The following is a 20,257-nucleotide window of genomic DNA, read 5'->3' on the forward strand; positions in this document are numbered from 1 at the left end:
CCAGTTGACCTTCTGCTTTATAGCTTGTGTGGGTAAAGGTGTTACACACAGTAGCAGTCAGCAGGGTTTTATGATAAAAAACTTACTCCTATTTTGTTATCTGTAAATCCTCAGGATGAATAGTGAGTTTTTTATAGAGAAACAGTAGATTAGAAACAGTGTTCAAATTTTCATGTCAAGGTAATCGGACCTTTTGAATGTTAGACTCTTTGTTGGAAATATTCATTATGCTACATTTGGTGAATGGAAATAATTGGGCAGAGCTCTTAGTATTGACCCTTCATGGTCACTGATCCACTGTTTCATCTGAAGCCTGATGAGGAGGAGGAGTATGGGTGGTTCAAACAGAAACCAGAGCAGTGACTAGAAAACAAATTTGGCTGACAGGCTCCTTTTATGCAAAGAATAAATTTGGCAACATCAGATTCTTAATCTATTAGCTACAGGAGAAGGTGGGGGGAATAATTCAGAGAAAAAAAAATTGCCTCACCTCTTTCCAAGTATACTTGTCATCAATCTAAATGTCACTAATACGCTGACAAATATCTGGCGGTTTGCTCTTTTAAAAGACACCATAATAAGAAACATGTGTTAGGGCTGCCATTTTGGCTCGCTGTTCACTCCATGGCATCTGCGTTCAAAGAAAAGCACAGATGTATCCAGGATGACCCTGCCCAATTTGGAGGCATCCCAGTGACCACCTTTTCCCCCTCAATGGAAAATGCTCATCCGTCTGTTTGAGAAGCAGTGTTTGAAAAGTATCAGGACTAGTGGGAAACTCAGTCATTTAATTTGTTCCCCAACCATTGTGGATTGGGACAAAAGGGGAGGAAAATGGTTGCAGAAATCTACATGGATTCTCATAGGGCAAAGGCTCTTATTTTTAAAGTCTTGGAAGGCAGGAGGTTCCCCAGTTGTCTTCAGTTGCACATTTGGAGTTTAAGTCTGCACCATCCAGGGGATCTTCGTACGGCTTTAGGTGCCCACAGGAAAGAATCAACTCTAGGTCACCATAGCACCTCGTTTGCAGTCTCCAACCCATCTGAGCCATCTCGCAGATTATACCAATTCCATGTGCCAAACTTGTGCCAAGCAGAATCTAAATTGGTGTTTTCCTGGAAGAGACTGCTTTACTGGGGTACAGGATCTTGCTGCAAATGATGCCTGTGACTGAGAATTTACACCTTCTCAAATTAGGCTCTGGCCTTCCATCCTTTTGTTCTGAAATCCTTCCATGTGGCTGTGAAACTAATGACATGAACAAAAAGGAGATTGCACCACCTTCTCATCCAGGAAAAATAATTCTAGGCACTTCCAAGAGAGAGGGTTAGCTGGATTCAGTAAATTAAAAACCATGGGAATGGTAAATTTGACATTCAATCGTGGGCGGAGGGGGATGGATTGTTTGATTTTGCCTGTTTTCCTTGCTTAGTGGCAAAGTTTATGTATTTAAAAAATCAAAGGAGTGCCTGTCTGTGCACTGCTTTTCAAGTGTTTTTCTCTTTTGTCCCGTGATATGAGGAGATAGGAAGAAGGCAGTACTGTGGGTGTCGAAGGTGGGGCTCCCTGGAGTCAAGGTCACTCTGCAAGAGCACAGCAGCAGACAGAGTGACTGCCATAGGTCCTTCTGCCACCAGATGCAGCCAACTTTCTTTTCTGGGGTAAGGGCTGTCCTATTGTGCATTGTAGCCTTTGACATTTGGTCCTGTCTTTTTAGTAAGGCAACTGCTAGCTGACCCAGTAAGACTGCCATGATCACTGAATTTGGGGGAAGTAGTGCTATCAGATGCTGTGGCTCCCTTCTGTTTTCTGAACTTCATTAAGATTCTATTTGATGGCCAGATGTGGTGGCTCGTGCCTGTAATCCCAGCACTTTGGGAGGCCGAGGCAGGCAGATCACCTGAGGTCATGAGTTCGAGACCAGCCTGGTCAATATGGCAAAACCCCATCTCTACTTAAAAAAAAAAAAAAATACAAAAACTAGCCAGGTGTGGTGGCGTGAGCATGTATTCCTAGCTACCCAGGAGGCTGACGCAGGAGAATCGCTGGAACCCGGTGGGCAGAGGCTGCAGTGAGCCGGGATTGCGCCACTGCACTCCAGCCTGGGCAACAGAGCAAGACTCCATCTCAAAAAAAAAAAAAAAAAATTCTGTTTCACAGTTTCAGTTTTCACTTTTCTCTCAAGATGCCCATGAAAGATGCCGGGGGTGTCGCCCCCTTTCAAGCATGTTTCTGTTAAGGACCTGTACTGCTCTGGCTGAGTTAGTCCAGGCCCACTTGGAAGATTTCTTAGGGGGGAAAAACCTCTTCACAAAGTTCCCTGAAGCCAATGGCTCAGGCACCTCTGACTCTTGGCTTTAGATTCATATTAATCACACTATTATGAGTTGAAAATCAAGGTGTCAAAAGAACAATACCTTACACTGTATAGTGCTTTCTACTCCAAGGTTGAGAGCCACAGGAGGTAGATAGAATCTTTGTTCAGCTCAGGAGAAGCAGCATTTGGCAATTAGCCAGTTGAGGATTGAAGTATCTGATCCAAAAAAGGTGGTGAAGAAACAAGTTAAGTGTCCCACACTGGGCTCTTTGGGGTTTCACACCAGTTTCAGGGAGTTAGGATGGCTACATGTACTTAGCGAGCTCCTGTTGTCTCATTCTCTGGCTGTGACTCCTCATCCCTCATCACAAGCCATACTCATCTGTGCACATGCGCCTCCCACCCCTGGGCTGTACTTTCTAATTTCCAGTCTACTACCACAAAATCCTTCATTAACTATTAATATCATTAAAGGAGAAAAAAAATCCCTGTTACCAGATGTTTACAACTCAAGGCCTGTTTGGAAAATGCCCCATCAGTTCCTTTGGTGTCATTTGAGCTGGAGAGGTGTTGTCTAGCCCTATTGAGAGGTGAAGCCAGCTGGGCTTCTGGGTCGGGTAGGGTCTTGGAGACATTTTGTGTCTGTCTAAAGGATTGTAAATGCACCAATCAGTGCTCTGTGTCTAGCTAAAGGATTGTAAACGCACCAATCAGCCCTGTAAAAACGCGCCAATCAGCACTCTGTAAAATGGACCTATCAGCAGGATGTGGGCAGGGCCAAATAAGGGAATAAAAGCTGGCCACCCGAGCCAGCAGCAGCAACCTGCTGGTGTCCCCTTCCACGGAGTGGAAGCTTTGGTCTTTTGCTTTTCACGGTAAATCTTGCTGCTGCTCACTCTTTGGGTCCAGGTCCACACTACCTTTATGAGCTGTAACATCGCGAGGGTCTGCAGCTTCATTACTGAAGTCAGCCAGACCACGAACCCACGGGAAGGAGCAAATTCCCGACACCCCAACTTCAAGGGCTGTAGCACTCACCGCAAGGCCCGCAGCTTCATTCTCGAAGTCAGCGAGACCAGGAACCCACCAGAAGAAATCAATTCCGGACACACTATCTGTCCACCCCTCCTGGAAGGGCAGTTTGCTTGAGTATGATCTTTGGAGTTTGGCCAGAAGGGAGTGATCCGCTAGCCTAAAGCAGTAGGGCAGGGTAGACCTAGAATCTCACAGCTGCGTGAGGCAGCCTTGAGAAGCAGGGAATGCACCAACTCCCCCGAAACAAGAACGGGATTTAAAGTGAAGAGTCCACAAGGGACAGTCAGAGGAGCCACTGGGTTTGGGACCCAACTGCAACGAATCCCTGCAGCAGGAGATGTTTGCTATGGAGTCTGGAGCTGAGCCTGAGGGAGCTATGGGGAAGGGAGTCAGGTATCGTCAATAAAGGTTGCCTCTCTAGCGTTTCCATGTAACACCAAGGGTAAAGAAAGACTCTGGAGTCAGTGTCTTAAAAACAATGATGCTAGATATGTGTCCCCATCTGCCTTTCAGGTAGGTAAAGTCGTTTCCTGAGGATCCTGGCAAAGTGATCGTACCCACAAGCAACTGAAGGGTACAGAGAATAGACAAAATACTTTTAAAATGCTCGATTTCATTAAACACATGTACCATGTTGTTGCACCACCCCCCCCCCCACACACACACTATACTTTCCCCCAAAATGATGATATAGTAATAGTGTTAAAGAAAATTTAGAATAGGAAAAATTCAGTGGTTCGGCAACCAGCCAAATGGCTATTTCATTTTCATAGGTTTCCTTATTCTTGCCTATGTATAATACTTGAAGGTATTTTGTTTTCTGCTTTTCCCACGGTTGCATATCATAAACGTTTTTCTGTGTTTCCACATAACCTCTATAACTGCCTTCTTCAATAGGTAAAGCGTAGAACATCCTCAAGAAGCCTCATAATTTACTAGATAATATTTTTCTTTGAGATAGTTAGGTTCTTTCCAGGTTTTTTGTTTTGTTGCACCTATTATAATGCTCTTATCACAGCTGGGTGCACACTGTTCTTTGCTTGTCTTGAATTGCCCCCAGAAGTAGAATCACTACAGAAAAAGTTATAGACTTCTTTATGGCCCTTTTCATACACTTCCATATTGCTTTGCAAAAGGGTTGTATTCCGTACCACCTTGCCTGGAATCTCATCAGCTAAATTGCAACTCTGACAGCATTAAGCTTTTTTTTCCCACTTTTGCAAATTTTGCAGATGTAAAATGATATATCAAAGTTGCTTTAAGTGTCATTCCTTTCATTACTAGAAAAGAATCTCTTCCATACGTTTGAATTTTCTTCTAATATGCATCATTTATTCATATTCTTTGCCGACTTCTATGAGGCTGTTTTTTTCCCTACATTTCAATGAGATAGTAACCCTTTTGTCATAGCGTTACAAAGTCTTTCTGTAGTCTTTTAAATGTTGGTGTTTCCATTGTTCTGAATTTCAGTAATTTTGGTACAATCATATCTGTCTTCTCTTTCCTTTGAGTATATCTGATGCATCAAAGCATGGATAAGTATTAGGTCTGTGAAGAATGTAGACTCTTCCGTTGCATGCTAGTTGTTTTAGAATTTAATTTTAAAATGAAATATTTAATTATGTTATCCTTCTGTAACTTATCTTTTTATGTTTCCTGTGGATCTTACTGAAAGCTTTTCTGATTTGCCATCCGCATCTCACAGAGACTTGTGCTTAATAACCCTGCCTTTCTCCTGTTATACTGAAATCTGCTTTGTCATATGCTACACTTTCATATAGTCAGACCTGTTTATGGACTGTCTGTATTGTGCCACATTTTTCTCTTTGAATGAGAGTATCAGAGTGAATTAATGAACTTGGCTTCATAACATTTACTAAAACCTTGGTTCTTTGCAGAATAAAAAAAATCCTTACTGTTTATATTACCAGATTAGTTTTGCAGCAATTTGTGAAATTGCAAAATATCCCATTGGAATTGTAATTAAAACTGTATTAAATCTGTAAGTTACATTTAGGGGAATAAGCAGTTACAAATATTAATGTTCTCATCCTGTAACAAAGTACACCTTTCCGTTTCATCAAATCAAATCTTATTTCATACAATAAGGTTTTGTAGTTTGATTTTAAAGGTTGCATTCACCTAAGCAGATTTCTAAAAATTTAACATTTTGTGGAAATCATGAGTAGAATCTTTCTTTATGCTTTCTAGCTGAATATACTGAGTGACTTGCTTTTGTTTATTTCTACTGTTAAGTATTATTGTTTTCTACTTATAAGGCATCATTACTATTTAGTTGTCACGTGTTTCAAAGGAAATGCAAACCTCCCAGGCAATGTGAAAGGGGTCCAGCCTGTTCAGGAAATATTGTTATGTGAGCTTCCAGAAAGACTTCTTTCTTCTTAGCCTAAAAGAGGGGAACTGAAGTGAGGTGTGAAAGGAAGAGAAAATTAAAGTGCACATCCATGTTTGGAAAATGACTTCATCCCCTACAAGACCTCCTAGGAATATGACCTTCCAAACAAACTCAGCAAGGAGCCTTCCTGAGGCCTTGGAATATTTCTTATTGCCTGGGACTCCCAAAGTGGAATTTAGGGTTCAAGATGTTAAAGGAAGTTGGTTTGGAGCTCTAACAATATTGAAAGGTTTGTATGCGGCTGGATAGAAGCATAGTCCCCTCCCCTCCCCTCCTTAGTTGCCGTATCTGGTTTATCTGACTGGGAAGCAATATCCTCTGGGAACTACTAGAAGAAACGTCAGTCACGGAAATTAATTCTGAAATTATGGGCAAGAGGATTGAGTTAATGAGCTAGTGGAACATTTTTCCTCTGGACATGGCATCAGGGCCTTTTACCAGCATTTCCCTGATCCACTCCCATCCGGTGAGATGGAACCAAATATTTTCCTTCTGCCATTGGTAATAGCCAAGGTCACTCATGGCAGGGACAGGACTGCCATCCTGATAAAGCTTCCCAGTCTCGAGGTCTGGACCTCCTTCGTGAGCAGACCCACACAATCTTCTATGTAGCATATCACACCTTTCCTGGAATGTTATTCCAGAATTAGTATCAAACAGTGAAAAGAGTAGAATTTGTAGTTAGACCTAAGTTCAAATCCAAACACGTTGCTGACGAGCTCATCATGGGAATGTTTATTAAATTCTCTATGCCTTTTTTTTTCCATCTGTAAAATGAAACCAAAGCACCATCTCCCCTAATTACTTACTCATTCAGTAAATATTTAATGCATGCCTTCTATGGTGCCGGGCACTGACGTGGGCACAGCAGAAGATACAACATGATCATAGAGCTTGTATTCTAGGGGGAGAGAGAAGAAATTCATATTAAAAATAATACCACAAGAGGTAATAAAGCAGAAAATGTGACAGAGTAAGGGTGATTGTTCTTTTAGAAGAGTTGACCAGAGGAAGACTTCTCTCATAAGATGTTTGAGCACAGAACTGAATAAAGAGTGGAAGTTAACCATGAGAATATTGGAAGAGCATCTCAGGCAGAGGGAAACGCATGTGCAGAAGCTTTGTGGTGGGAGCATGCATGTCTGAAAAACAGAGGAAAACCAGTATGATTGGAGCAGAGGATGTGATGGAGAGCATGCTGCTGGCAGGTGAAGTTAGAGAGGTATGAGGGAACCAGGTCGTACAAGGCAGTGATTTGCAAACTACAGCCAACAGGCCAAATCCAGACTATGGCCTGTTTATGTACAACCCTTTAGGTAAGGGAGGTTTTAAATTTTTAGAAGAATGTTTTTAAAACGTTTTTTAAAGGGCAAATTCTTTAAAAAAAAAAAAAAAAATACATTAAGGCTGGGCATGCTGGCTCATTCCTATAATCCCAGCACTTTGGGAGGCCGAGGTGGGTGGATCACTTGAGGTCAGGAGTTCGAGACAGCCTGGCCAACATGGGAAAACCCCATCTCTGCCAAAAATACAAAAATTTGCTGGGTGTGGTAGTGCACACCAGTAATCTCAACTACTCGGGAGGGAGGCTGAGGCAGGAGAATTGCTTGAACCTGGGAGGCAGAGGTTGCAGTGAGCTGAGATTGCACCACTGCACACCAGCCTTGGGTAACAGAGGGACACAATTCTGTCTCAAAAAAAGAAAAAAAAAAGGACAGTATCATATTTGGCCCACAAAGCCTAAAATATTTGCTATCTGCCCTTTTACCGAAAAAAGTTGCCTGGTACACGGCCTTAGAGGCCACAGTGAGGACTTTGTACTTGTATTTTAAGTATGGTTGGAAGCCATTGGGCGTTTTTGAGCAAGAAAGTAACATGATGTGATTGACAGTTTTTAAAGGATGTCTCCGGCTGCCGTGACTGGAAGGAGGAAGGGCAGAGCAGGGAGCACAGTTGGAAGGTCGGTCATTAGCAAAACCCTGATGAGACCTGGTGGCAATAGAATGGACTAGACTGGCAGGTGCAAGGTGCTGAGTAGTGGGATACAGAGTATATTTTGGAGATGGCACCAAAAGATGCTTTGAACTAATGGGGGGTTATGAGAAGAAGAAAGGAGTGAAAGATGACACCGACACCAAGATTTCTGGCCTGCTCACCCTTCGTAATGCTGTCATGGAAACAGAATGAGACAATTATTTTTTTTCTACCTCTGTAGCTTGACCATCCCATTTCTTCCACCATTTTGCAGTCAGAGTTTCCTTTCTAAGGTACAACTTTGATTGTGACACTGTCCTTTCAAAAATCTATTCCAGTATTCTGTTAGCTGTGGAACAAAGTCCATTCACTGAGCCAGTCAGTCTGAGCCCTCCATAATCTGTCCACCCCTCACCTACATCCTGTGTCATGTCCTTTCACTCCTGTTCATCCACCCCACCACAAACCAGTGAATGGTCTGCGAGTCCCCATATGTGCTTTATTCTTTCCACTTCCAGGCCTTTGCCCACATGTGCTCCTCTCTCTTACTATGGAGGTGTGTCAACAGTCCTACCAGAATGTTGTGGTCTACTTTTACAACAAGGTCATTGCATGATACCTCTTTATCCTCCTAGTCTATTTCAATACTCTCTGCCTTCGCCTATTTTAATAGGTGTTTCCATTTGTAACATCATTTTTATACACAAGTCTCATCCCCCATCATCAAACTTCAGAAAAGGAGACAGTATAGCACATAGTTAAGTGTCCTCACTTTTGTTAAATCTTGACTGTGAACTTGGAACTTATATGACTTTGAGCAAGCTACTTAATCTCTGTAAACCTCAGTAGTGTGTGCCCAATGGTAGTAATCACCATGACGATAATTATCAAAAGCTCTATAGGAAAACCACTTCTGCCGTTCTAGCACTTGAGGCTTGCTTGTTCCCTGAAAGCAGTGGTTCTCAAAACATGACCCCCCCCACCCCCAACTCAGCTTTTGGAGATCAGTGACTCTTAATTCTTCTTATGATTACAGAGTTGGTAGGGACAAAGAAGAGTTGGAGAAAGGAAGTATAAGCTGGTCAGTGGATCCGTTTGAGATATAGGACTGTTTTGGGAGGACACACCCAAGTGTAAGCCATCAGGAGCCATCCATTAACTTGTAATAATACAAGTGGATAAGATCAATTTTTGTTAGATTGACAAGATGTGACAATTATTTGGTATGTCTAATTTTAACATAAGCTGTTGACACATTTATAAATACAGAAACTAAAGTTAGTGCAAATGATTTCAAGAAATTTTAAAATATTGTGAAGAGCATTGTAATTCCACACAGTATTAAAGCCTGGAGAACACTTAAATAATCTCTATAGCTGTGGGAAAAAGCGCAGCCACATTTATATTTAGTTACTGGCTTTTTTGGAACATGATACCACGTTTATCTTTCTTCTCTTCTTTAGGCTCATTATGTGACATGAAAAAACATCTCTTTGACAGAGTGATTCTATTAATCCAAATAGAATTGAAATAAAATTACCCCAGGCTTTGTCCTCCACACTACCTGATTCCCCTTCCTCCACATTGCTCATTGGTGTGGTTGCGGGTGGACACGGGAGAGGGGCAGAGCCTCAAACTAGTCCTTGGGCTGCCAGTCTGTAGCTCTGAATAAAATGGACTGCATAAAAGGTGTCCTTGAAGAAAAATGCTAGAATTATCTTCATAATTTTTATCTCAAGCTTTGGATTCTCTTTCTGTGCATGTTTGGGGAGGGGAGGGCTTATGCTCAAATATTTTCTCCAAAAAGGAGTGCATGATCAAAAACTTTATTGCTGGTTAGCATGATGAAGAGATACTTAGGTGAGAGGTTGGAAATGTTGATGCCAAAAAATCCTAGAATTTTCTGTAGATTTCCATTTTCCATGCGACCTACTCACCTCTAACTATAATAAATTGCAGTTTTGTCTCCTATCATGTACTATTCAGTTCAGCATGGTGACGTGGGAATCAGATTCAGGGAAAGAATAAGAAACAGACACCAGTGGCTTTATGTTGGGCCATCTCTCCCTCTCATGTCACCCTCTCCCACTGTTTGGGCAGCCATTGAGGAAATAGCCAAAGTGGGAGTTGCCTGGTGAGGCAGAGAAGATACCTAGATGGTCTGTCAACTGAAGGATCTATTTCTGCATAACTGGTTACCCTTTTAAAGTCCTGGATTTCAGAGCCATCTCTCGTTGGTGAGATCTGTGTATAAAGGACCCATTTAAGGGAGTGGGCAGAAGGCCTAAGTGCCTTGAAGGGAAAAGACTGCATGGCACAGAATGTGACCATGTGCCGCCTGCCACGCTGCCTTTGTGTTGCTAGGCTATGGCTACATCACATTTGTTTCTCTCTCTCACTCTGAACGCTTCTGAGAAGTTTCAAAGGAAGGTAAGCAGTACCTATGTCATTTACATGCTTCTCTGGTAGGACAGCTCTGGGTTTCTGCTGATCCTGGGCAGAGGCCATTTCTGGGAATAGATTTAGCCCCACACACCCTCTCCCAAGGATGTTGCATGGCTGTGGTCACATGTCTCTTTCTGCCCGTAGACCAGCCACTTGCTTCTGGAATGAATTCCTTAGGAGCTTTGCAATGGGTCTTTTCCTGGTAGTCTGTCTCTCAGAATTATTGTGCTGCTTGGCTCCCAGAGAAGCCACAACTGGCATGTGCTGACCTTATTCTTCCTCATTCCCACAGGCAGCACAAGGAGGTGGCCACAGGACCCTGTTATACGGCCATGCAGTTCTCCTGAGGCACTCTTTCAGCGGAATGGTAAGCAGCTGTGGTACCCACTTTGATCATTCAAGGAGGAGGAAAAACTGAAGAGGGGGAAGTACAAGAAGCCAGCAATAACAACCTAACAGCAGGAACAATTGGAACATAACTAATTTTAGCACATTATCCTCTTGGCATTTCCTTCATATGACCTACCTCAATTTGCAGTAATTGCAATTATGTTTTTTGTTTCCTCAATGTCTGATACCCCACCTCCAACTCCATGAGGAAGAGGGCCATGTTTCTTTTTTATTTTGCTAAACCTATAACCCCATCAAATACAGTGCTTTGATATACTAGATGCTCAATAAATATTTGATGAATTGACAAATGATCAAATGGCTTATGGAGTAACAGATCTCTTTAGTATACAAGGATAACCAGCATAGAGGAAAAACCAATCAAATGGAAATTTTGTGACAGTTCTCCTCCTTTACCTAGCTAAGAGAAATAGGATGGTACTCACTGTTTTCAGTCCTGGAAGAACTTGCAGGTGTGATGCTAATCCAGAGACAGGAGGAAGACAGGAGGCAAGGTAGTCACAGAAAGCTGCATGGCTATTACTAATCAGGGATCTAGAACCAGAATTGACAGAAGGACGATGCCTCAATGTAACTTGAAAAAGAATGCTACATTTTACATAAATATAATTTATTTATAATTTACAAAAGAATTATAATTTTCAATATTTTAAAAGGCAGATATTGTAGTTTTGCAGGGAGTATTAAGGAGAATATTATTACTCAGTCAACCATATGCCACTCCGATAGTGTATCATCCTCACTTTCTTTCAGTATCAGGAAGGCTTGTCATTTTCCTCTAGCCCTAGTGGAAAACCGATACATTAATTCAAGACTATTTCCACACATTTATACCAGCAGCATGATGCAAAGTTCATCTCAAGGCTTGAACTATCAAACTGACAACGGGAGCAACAGCTGCCTGTTAAATAATTCATTTGCTGCAGCATGTTTTTTTTTTTTTCTGAGCACTGGTAAGAAGCTGACCTTTTCAGCCTGAACATGCGTCTGCTGTAGTCCTTCATGGCAAAAGACGAAAAACAAAAATGTCCAAATGGAAGTGTATCCAAGTAGGAGATGGAGACGTTTTTAAGAGTAGGGAAACTTTGAACCCTGATAATATCTGGAATTGAGAAGGTGATACTATCTTTCAGAATCTGGTGTTTATCCATAGGGTAAATAAAACTCCAACACTTCTCTTTACCTAAATGTAATAAGCAGAACTTCAAAAGCATACTTCTTATGACTTCAAAAACAAGCTAATATCGTGGCAGTGACACAAAGACTTGCATTATTTACATTAAGTTTACCCCTCCTAAAAAGCAGTTCTACTCACAGTGAACATATACTCTCTACTGGCTAGCTCCTTTTAAGTACAGCTCTGGGAATAAAGCCTGTAAGATACGACTTTCTACATTGCAATGATTTTCCGTCTTCCTCTCGCAGAGACCTAGAACTGTGGCTTAGAAAGCACATCCCAAGAGCTTACCTGCCTCTCAGTCTAATCCTATGCCCATCAGTGCAGGAGGCCGTGGGATGCTTTACTGAGTTAGTTTAACAGTCATTTGTCAGTTTTACCTGCCCATGTATCTTTATAATAAGAAAAAGAACCATTATTTTGAGAAGTTTTAAAACTCATAGAAAATTTGAAAAACCAAAAATAGAAGTGGGAAGGTCATCCGTGTCCCTCCACACTATCCAAAATCAACTTCTGTTTCATTTTCGTGTAATTCCTTTTAGTCTCGTTGCTACACATTTAAATTGTTAAGTACAGGTTAACTTATAAATGTACTATTTTATATATTACTTTTTAGCTTCATGTATTGTAAACAATGTTCCAGGCTATTACACATTCTTGATAAACACTCAATAACATAATATTATATAAAACAGAAGTATCAGAGGTTATCTAGCTTTATTATTATTGTTGGTCATTTATGTTTCATTTGTATTGTTCCTAATTAAAAAGTTTCTCAACATCTTTAAGGCATCTTTAATATTTCTAACTCATTTCTATAACATATAGTTCTATACATTAAACTACTGAGTCATCAGATAAGAGCATCTTTGAGGTTTTAAGTGTGTTGTAAAAGTATTTTCAGCTGGGCATAGGGTGGTTCACACGTGTAATCTCAACACTTTGGGAGGCCAAAGCAGGAGGATCACTTGAAGCCAGGAGTTCAAGACCAGCCTGGGAAACATAGCTAGACCACATCTCCACAAAATTTTTTTTAATTAGCTGGGCATGGTGGCACACACCTGTAGTCCTGGCTACTTGGGAGGCTGAGGTGGAAAGATTGCTTGAGCCCAGGAGTTTGAGGCTGCAGTGAGCTAGGATTGTGCCACTGCATTCCAGCCTGGGCAACAGAATGAGACCCTGACTCTAAAAATAATAATAATAATTAAAAATGAAAGTATTGTGTTAAGGCATGTACCAATTAACTTTCCAATGAGCAAGATAAATAGAGGTCTCTTCACAGTAGCTCGTTGTTGAACTTAACTGGAAGCTAACTAGTGGTAAGATACCAAGACCCAATGCAAGAGTGTGACTTCACTAGTATTTGCTCTTCTTTCACAGTATCTAACATGCTTGACTACATCGAGATCCCAGACAGACAAACTTGCCTTTGATGTAGGTCTACGGGAACATGCCACAGGTGAGTCAACAACATTCCCAGATCTCTTGAGCTCAGTGGGGGTCTTGAGCTAAGGGCTTTTGAGAGGGACCCTGAATGCATTACTGATTTGGGATTCCAAACCAACCTGGTTAAGAAATAGGTCTGAAAAAAAATTGCAGAATAATGGACTAGAGAAAGAATGTGTGATGGAAGCACGGAAACTAAGAATGAAGGAGAACATAATGTTTTTACCACAGTCAGCCAGAATCTCAAAGAAAAACAATTCTTTAACATCGTTAGGTATTGAAAGTAAGTGAATAAGTCATTTGTGATAAGAACCAATGATACTAAATGACTGCCAGAAAATAAAGGTATCGTAATAAAGGCTTAAATAATGAAATATAGTGTCTAGATCAACCGAGTAGTCCTATTTTGTTCTGCAGTGAACAAGCTATGTCTAAAGCAGTGTTTTCCAAATGTTAGTTATTGACATCTATAATCATGATTTTGCCATTCCACTGTATCCTTTGTAGTATCATTTACTTTATGATTTTATTTAATTACTTTTGTACTTAAAATTTTATAGACAAAACTTATTCCGTAAGTATAAACTGTTTTTGCTTGCCATAAAAGTAAAATAATGAAAACCATGTCGTTAAGTAATTGAAGAGATGTTGACAAATATTATAACGTGTTAATGATGCACTAGTTCCAAATGTAAAACTTTATTTGAAAGCATCAGAAGGCTTAAAAGAGTAGTAAAAATGGGCTGGGCATGGTGGCTCACGCCTGTAATCCCAGCATTTTAGTAGGCCAAGGCGGGTGGATGACCTGAGGTCAGGAGTTCGAGACTAGCCTGGCCGACATGGTGAAACCCCATCTCTACTAAAAATACAAAAATTAGCTGGGTGTGGTGGCAGGTGCCTGTAATCCCAGCTACTTGGGAGGCCAAGGTGGGAGAATCGCTTGAACCCAAGAGGCGGAGGTTGCAGTGAGCCGAGATGGCACCATTGCACCCCAGCCTGGGGAAGAAGAGCGAGACTTTGTCTCAAAAAAAAAAAAAGTGGTAAAAATGAAAATAAATTTCTCACTATTTTTGTCAATGTCATTTAATTGCCTCCCACCAATGATATGCATCATATACTTTGGGAACCAATGGATTATTATTTTTTTTTACTATAGTCAAAAATATTGACAGTTAAGAGGTGGGTGCTGAAAACGCTGACCAGGATGACACAGGTTCTCACTGGAAACCAAAAATGAACAGAGGACTAAGATAACAATCTACAGATATTCAAAGTTATAACATCAAACAAGATGCTGACTTGCTGGGGTTCTTCCAAAGACCAACAGAGCAGTGGGTAGGAGTTGAAAAGAGGCACATTTCACATCAATTGTGAAAACTACTTTGGAACATCTGCAATTAATGAGCAGAAGAACAGCTGGCCTTAGGATATCAGGTGCTTCCTGTGGCTAAAAATATTCATGAACAATCTGACTATCCATCAAGGGCATTACATGTGCAATTTCTGCTCCATTTAGAGGTTGGGCTAGGTACCAAACAGGATTCTTTGTTGCAAACAAGAAAACTTGATTCAGGTTAACTCATTAAGAATGAGAATTTACTAGAAGGATGTTGGGTAGAGCCTGCACTATATCTGGAGCCTCAGGCTTGAATATTGGGTAGGAACAGAGACCAAGGAAGAGAAAACAGGTTACGGCACACTGCAGGAAAAGTCTAATTTGAATACAGTCTATAATATGACATTCTCCCTTAAATAGGAAAAGGGTTCCAATGTTGGGTAGCCAAAGAAAGACAAGAGCCTGTGTTGTTATTCTAAAGCTAGGTCAGTTCATAATGGAAGGATCCAGGTTGTCTCATTTTATAGATCTAGAAAAAAAATCCAGCATCCAAACCATGTGTACTTGCTGTTTCCATGTCTTGCACAATGGTGTCCTGAGAGTGCCTGAGGGAACCTCTTGCTCTTTTCTTCCTCTTCCTGTTTTTGTACCAAGCAAAAAAGTGGCCCTGCCTTTGCCCATTATGGTTTTTTTCCTAAAATAAGATTAGATTTGAATTTGGTTTAAAGTTTCTTTGTTTTCAGCCAAAGTGTTAGTCTTAAAATATAATTTCCTCTAAGGTGTTGTCAACCTTGCTGGAAATTACAAAGTGAGTGAAGTGCCACACTCTGAATATACACTTCTTTCTAAATATAGACCAACTGTCAATCCTGAAGAATATGATCAGAAAAGTCAAATATGGTCACTGTATGTATATCAGTAAAATAACTTTATACTTTTTGAGATTGGAAAGAAATTGAGAAACACCACTTTCTAGTCAAGTGTTCAGAGAATTATTTTAATTGTTAGAGCCTTAAATAAAAATAAAGGGAAACAACAGCAGGCAATATTACTATTTTCAGCAGTTTTGAAAAATTTCTAAAATCAGACGAGGTGTGAATTCTGTTGATAGACTAGGCAAACACATAGAACTAACCCAAATTCGAGCTGGCTGATGAAAAGCTACCTGTGGCAGAAGACAGGGAGAAAAGGCTTGACTAGGTCTTCATGAAAACCTAGAGCCTAAAATAACTTAGGTTTGTTTTGCCTCTCTCACCCAAACTCATGATATTCTCCTTGAAGAAAGCTAGCTGGTGTTTGTGAAGGACAAGGAGGATGCACCTCCAACTCAGATGAGGTTCAGCATTACCTGGAGATTCTCCTCACTGCAGGAGGAGGTTCACACGGAATCTCACAGAAGGGTACCCTGTTCCTGTCTGGCTGGTTCTTTGAATGCACTTCTGGCTCAGAAACCCCTTCAGAGTTGTAAACAAGTAAACTGGCCAGTAGCGGAGTTGAAACTATAGGAGAATATGAGGAGAAAGTGTGGGGGCAGTTTCTTGATCAATTCTGGCATTTTTCCCCAACACATTGAATTGTACATTCTCACACTTAACACAGAATTGATGATCATTTTATCCTTGATTTTGGGTAAAATTACTTATCCTGGTCTCCTTTTAAAGTTGTTTAATTGTTTTGTTTTTAGGATTTAGACATAGCTTTAGAATTTAGGCTTAGGAGGAAAGAAATGTTTAACGCACACCCACGCTAAAAGCGTTATTTTCTATTTTACGGCCATGGACTGGCCCACCCCACTGCTTCAGGGGCAGCTCCATCCCTGGCTCCAGAGTGTGGGAGAGGTCAGGGAAACAAAATGCTCTTTCTGTGTGTTCGTCTTCAGGACCCCCTTCATCCTGGACACCCTTCGGTGGTCCTCAGAGAACATTAAAGATGCATGCAACATTTTCCCCTTCAAATGTAGAGCTCAGCCTCTTTGTCATGTCATGTTTAGTTTAATTGAAGTAATACTCACACATAGATTAAAGAGAGGAATAGTTCTCCTGAGCTTATTATAAACACCAGTCTCCTGCCCTCCCTCCTTTGGATGCCTGCCTCTCTGGGGCATCTACTTGCAGCTCTTTTAGTATTGTTTACCACTTGTTTATAATATACATATTAATACAATTCTTTTTAAAATTCTTTCTAGATTATGCATTAACTGTGGATGTCCTGATAAAAATTTTGCTTTTATTTCACTCTTCCCTGTCTTTTCTTCCACTCTTCCCATCCTTCCAATAGATTTTCATCTATTTTATTTAACTATCAAATCAATATTTACTTCCACTGCCATAACTGTAACTTTTATTTGCAAATGAGCCACATAATATATTCTGACCACGTAATTTATTGTATTACTTTAGGGTTTTCCAATAGTTAATAACTGCCTTATTTGTTTGCTTAATTTTTTTGTGACCCAATCATGTATTCACTTTCAAACTTTACTATAGAACTAAAAATCTGGTTAGATTCGCTCGCATGATCTGTTCTGTCAGTTTCATCTTCTTAGAAACATCAGCCATCATCTAGGGAGTTTCTGTTGCCTTGCCCTAGATTCCGTGTTTATTAGATCTTACAGGGTTGGTTTTTGTTTTTTGGTTTTTTTGTTTGTTTGTTTGCTTATTTTTTGCCACCTTGGTTTACCACCTCACTGTGGTGGAACACATTATCTAGTAACTTTTACAGAAAAGATGCATGTGGATTAAATTTTTGTCTGAAAATTTCCTAATTACAGCTTCACAAGTCATACACACTTTACTGTAATTCTATATTGGAAATATTTTTGCCTCAGCTTCCTGAAGGCTTTCTTCTAGCCAATGTTCTGACTGTTGAGAAGTCCACATTCTGATTTCTTATCCTTTGTGCGTGACTTGTTTTTATTTTCTGAAAGCAGCTAAGAGCGTCTCTTGTGCCTTGGTGTCTGAAATTCCACAGCGATGTGTCTTGGCATGGCCTCTTTCTGTTCTGACATCTCACAGGAATGCACCTTAGAGTGGGTTTCTAATCTCTACTGTGTTAGGGACTCTGTATGTTCTTTCAATCTGGGAAAGCTCATTTTTCAGCTTTGAAAAAACTTTAATAGTATTTCTTTGTTAATTTCCTCTCTCTGTTTTTTTCAGTTCTTGCTCTCTGGAATTCTTCTAGGTTGGTTTTTTGATATTTCTAATCTGTTTTTTGTCTTCCTTCCTTCTGGAAGAATTTTTCAGCTTTATCCTACAACCTTTTTCTTTTCTTTTTTTTTTTTTTTTCTAAGATCAATGAGTATTTTTCTTTTCCTTGGAAGGGGCCCTTCATAGATACTAATGTAGCTGTTTCATCAATGTCCTCTGAGATTATTAATTATAAGACCTTTTAAGTTTTCTTTTGTTCTCTATAATCTTTGTTTTCTCCAAGTCCCTTTCTTCTCTTTTCACTTTGTTTCTGTAGTTCCTGTTAAAGACCTTCCTCAGTTGTCAGGTGGTCCTTGGTCTTCATTCGTGTTCTGATCAAGGCAGTAAAAGCTGACTAGAAGCTGGCTGGGGCTTGTCGTCTGTTAAGCCTCACTTTTAGGTCATCTGGCAGAGACCTGAGCATTTCACTGGTGACCTCAAACCACAGAATGTTTTATCTTAGCTAGTTTGGCTTCCCTAAAGAGTGGTCCTCAAATTTGGGTGGAGGGAGGGAGGGAAAGGAGCTGGGGTTTTACTAATCAGGGTATAAAGTTTGAATTCTGTTTTCAGCAAGACTCTACTTCTTTATTTGACAATGTATGGTATTTCCAAAACCAGACCCTTGGTAGTTTGCTTTTCCGTGGATTAAACGTCTAATCTTCTATAGGGTGGAGGAGGACAGGTCTTCTGGCTGTGCAGGGCACGGAAAGGCATCAGGGATTTGAATGTCCTTTTAAAGATTTCCACCAGTCCCATTTTCCACCCATTTTCTGCCTTCGCAGGTAGCTGGTGCTTCCAACTCCAGGGACTTTCTTGGGATTCTGCAGCAGGAATTGGCTTTTTATTAATGGTTTCTTCTCCATTTTCTTACTCAGAGACCTGAGTTTTAACTTTTTATTGGCTAAAAGCATCCACCTGCTTTCCTTTTTTCAAAATGTCAATTTATCTTCTTTGCTATCCATTTCTCACTTATTGTCTGAGTCCTTGCAGATGTAAGCCTTTAAAAAAAATTCCGTTAGGAAAGGGGGAGACAAAGATGAAAGTGTGTAAGTGTTCAGTAGACCAATGACGTAGATTCTTATTTATTTATTTTTTTTTCTTGATGCTCTTGATTGGAGTCAATTCTCAAAACAGAAATTTGAAAGACTATAAAAAGCATTTTTCCTATTTGCATTAAAAATACTCAAAGGCTTCTATAGTTTCTGGCTTCCAATACTCCTTTCCAAACACTGTTTTTCTGTTTCTAGGGAAAATGAAAATGACAGACATAGTCAAGAGCAGATGGGGGTCTGTCTGGAAGGGTTAGAGACCAACAGAAGTTGAGGTCTGGAATATGCACTTGTTGTGTACACGTGAAGGGTTGTCCTAGGAGGAAGGAGAACAAGGGGCAAAATTAGGGACACTGGCTTCTGTGAAGCAATGACTAACTCGAGGAGCCTTCATGTAGGAGAAGCCTGTTGGTGGACTATACATCCTGCTTCCAAACAGAGGTCCGAAGGAGAGAAAGTTCGAATTGGTGATGACCTCATCCTCGTCAGCGTGTTCTCTGAAAGATACCTTGTAAGTACCTCATAATACAAAAGTCTTTTGTTTTCAGAAATTTTTCCTTTAGGAATAGATGGCCATGAAGCACTGAGCCACAGCAGGTTGGATAGAATAAGATGCTTTTACACATACAGAGTTGACCCTTAAACAATGTAGGAGTTAGGGACGCTAACCCCCTGCACAATAGAAAATTAAAGTGTAACTTTCGACTCCTAAAAACTTTAACTTTTGATAGGAAATAGCCTAATTTTGATGGGAAATAGCCTACTTTTGATGGGAAACCTTACTGATAATGTAAATAGCCTGTTAAAGCATATTTTATATGATAGATGTATTATATATTGCATTCTTACAATAAAGTAAGACAGAAAAGGAAATGTTAAGGAAATCATAAGAAAGAGAAAGTATATATACTATCTATTAAGTAGAAGTGGATCATCCTAAAGATCTTCATCCTTGTCATCTTCACATTGAACAGGAGGAAGAGAAGGAAAATGAGGGGTTAATCTTGCTGTCTTAGGGGCAGTAGAGGTGGAAGAAAATCCATGTATACGTGGACCCGTGCAGTTCAAACCCGTGTTGTTCAATAGTCAACTGTACTTGAGGGATGATTAAATACTCTCCCCTGCCACGTGATCATGGTGTCCAGAACTAATCTGTTACTCTTTTAGATTATGGTGCTGTGTCCAGCAAGCTGTTAAAATGCTCCAAGCACTATTTGCACATTAACTCCCATTATTCTGAATTTATTGCATTGTTTAGCTCTTGTTTAGAGAAGAACAAGAAAGGATGGACTATAGGAAAATAAGTTTATGTTGGAGAAAGAAAGAAAATGTACAATGTTTCAGGGCATGAGGTATCGCAGAGAGTGGAAGTTGCCGGTGAGATTTTGCAGCTGGGGATGGGTAATAAAAAGCACCATTTGTGTCAGGCACTTCTCTGGGGGTGGGGATGCCTGAAGATGAGAGAA

At 40.4% G+C, this 20,257-nt stretch overlaps 1 protein-coding gene across 4 annotated transcripts in view; it reads left to right on the forward strand.

Annotated features, from left to right (window-relative positions):
* RYR3 (ryanodine receptor 3) overlaps nt 1-20,257 on the forward strand; it is a 565,081-nt gene that overhangs the window by 213,555 nt on the left and 331,269 nt on the right. For all 4 annotated transcript variants that reach the window (XM_055278588.2, XM_055278589.2, XM_055278590.2 and 1 more), the window contains exons 4-6: nt 10,480-10,554; nt 13,156-13,234; nt 19,190-19,302. In XM_055278588.2, coding sequence (XP_055134563.2) covers nt 10,480-10,554; nt 13,156-13,234; nt 19,190-19,302 — 267 coding nt within the window. The remainder of the gene's footprint in view (nt 1-10,479; nt 10,555-13,155; nt 13,235-19,189; nt 19,303-20,257) is intronic.

This window comes from Symphalangus syndactylus, chromosome 5 (assembly GCF_028878055.3).
Source record: "Symphalangus syndactylus isolate Jambi chromosome 5, NHGRI_mSymSyn1-v2.1_pri, whole genome shotgun sequence".
NCBI classification, from domain to species: domain Eukaryota; kingdom Metazoa; phylum Chordata; class Mammalia; order Primates; family Hylobatidae; genus Symphalangus; species Symphalangus syndactylus.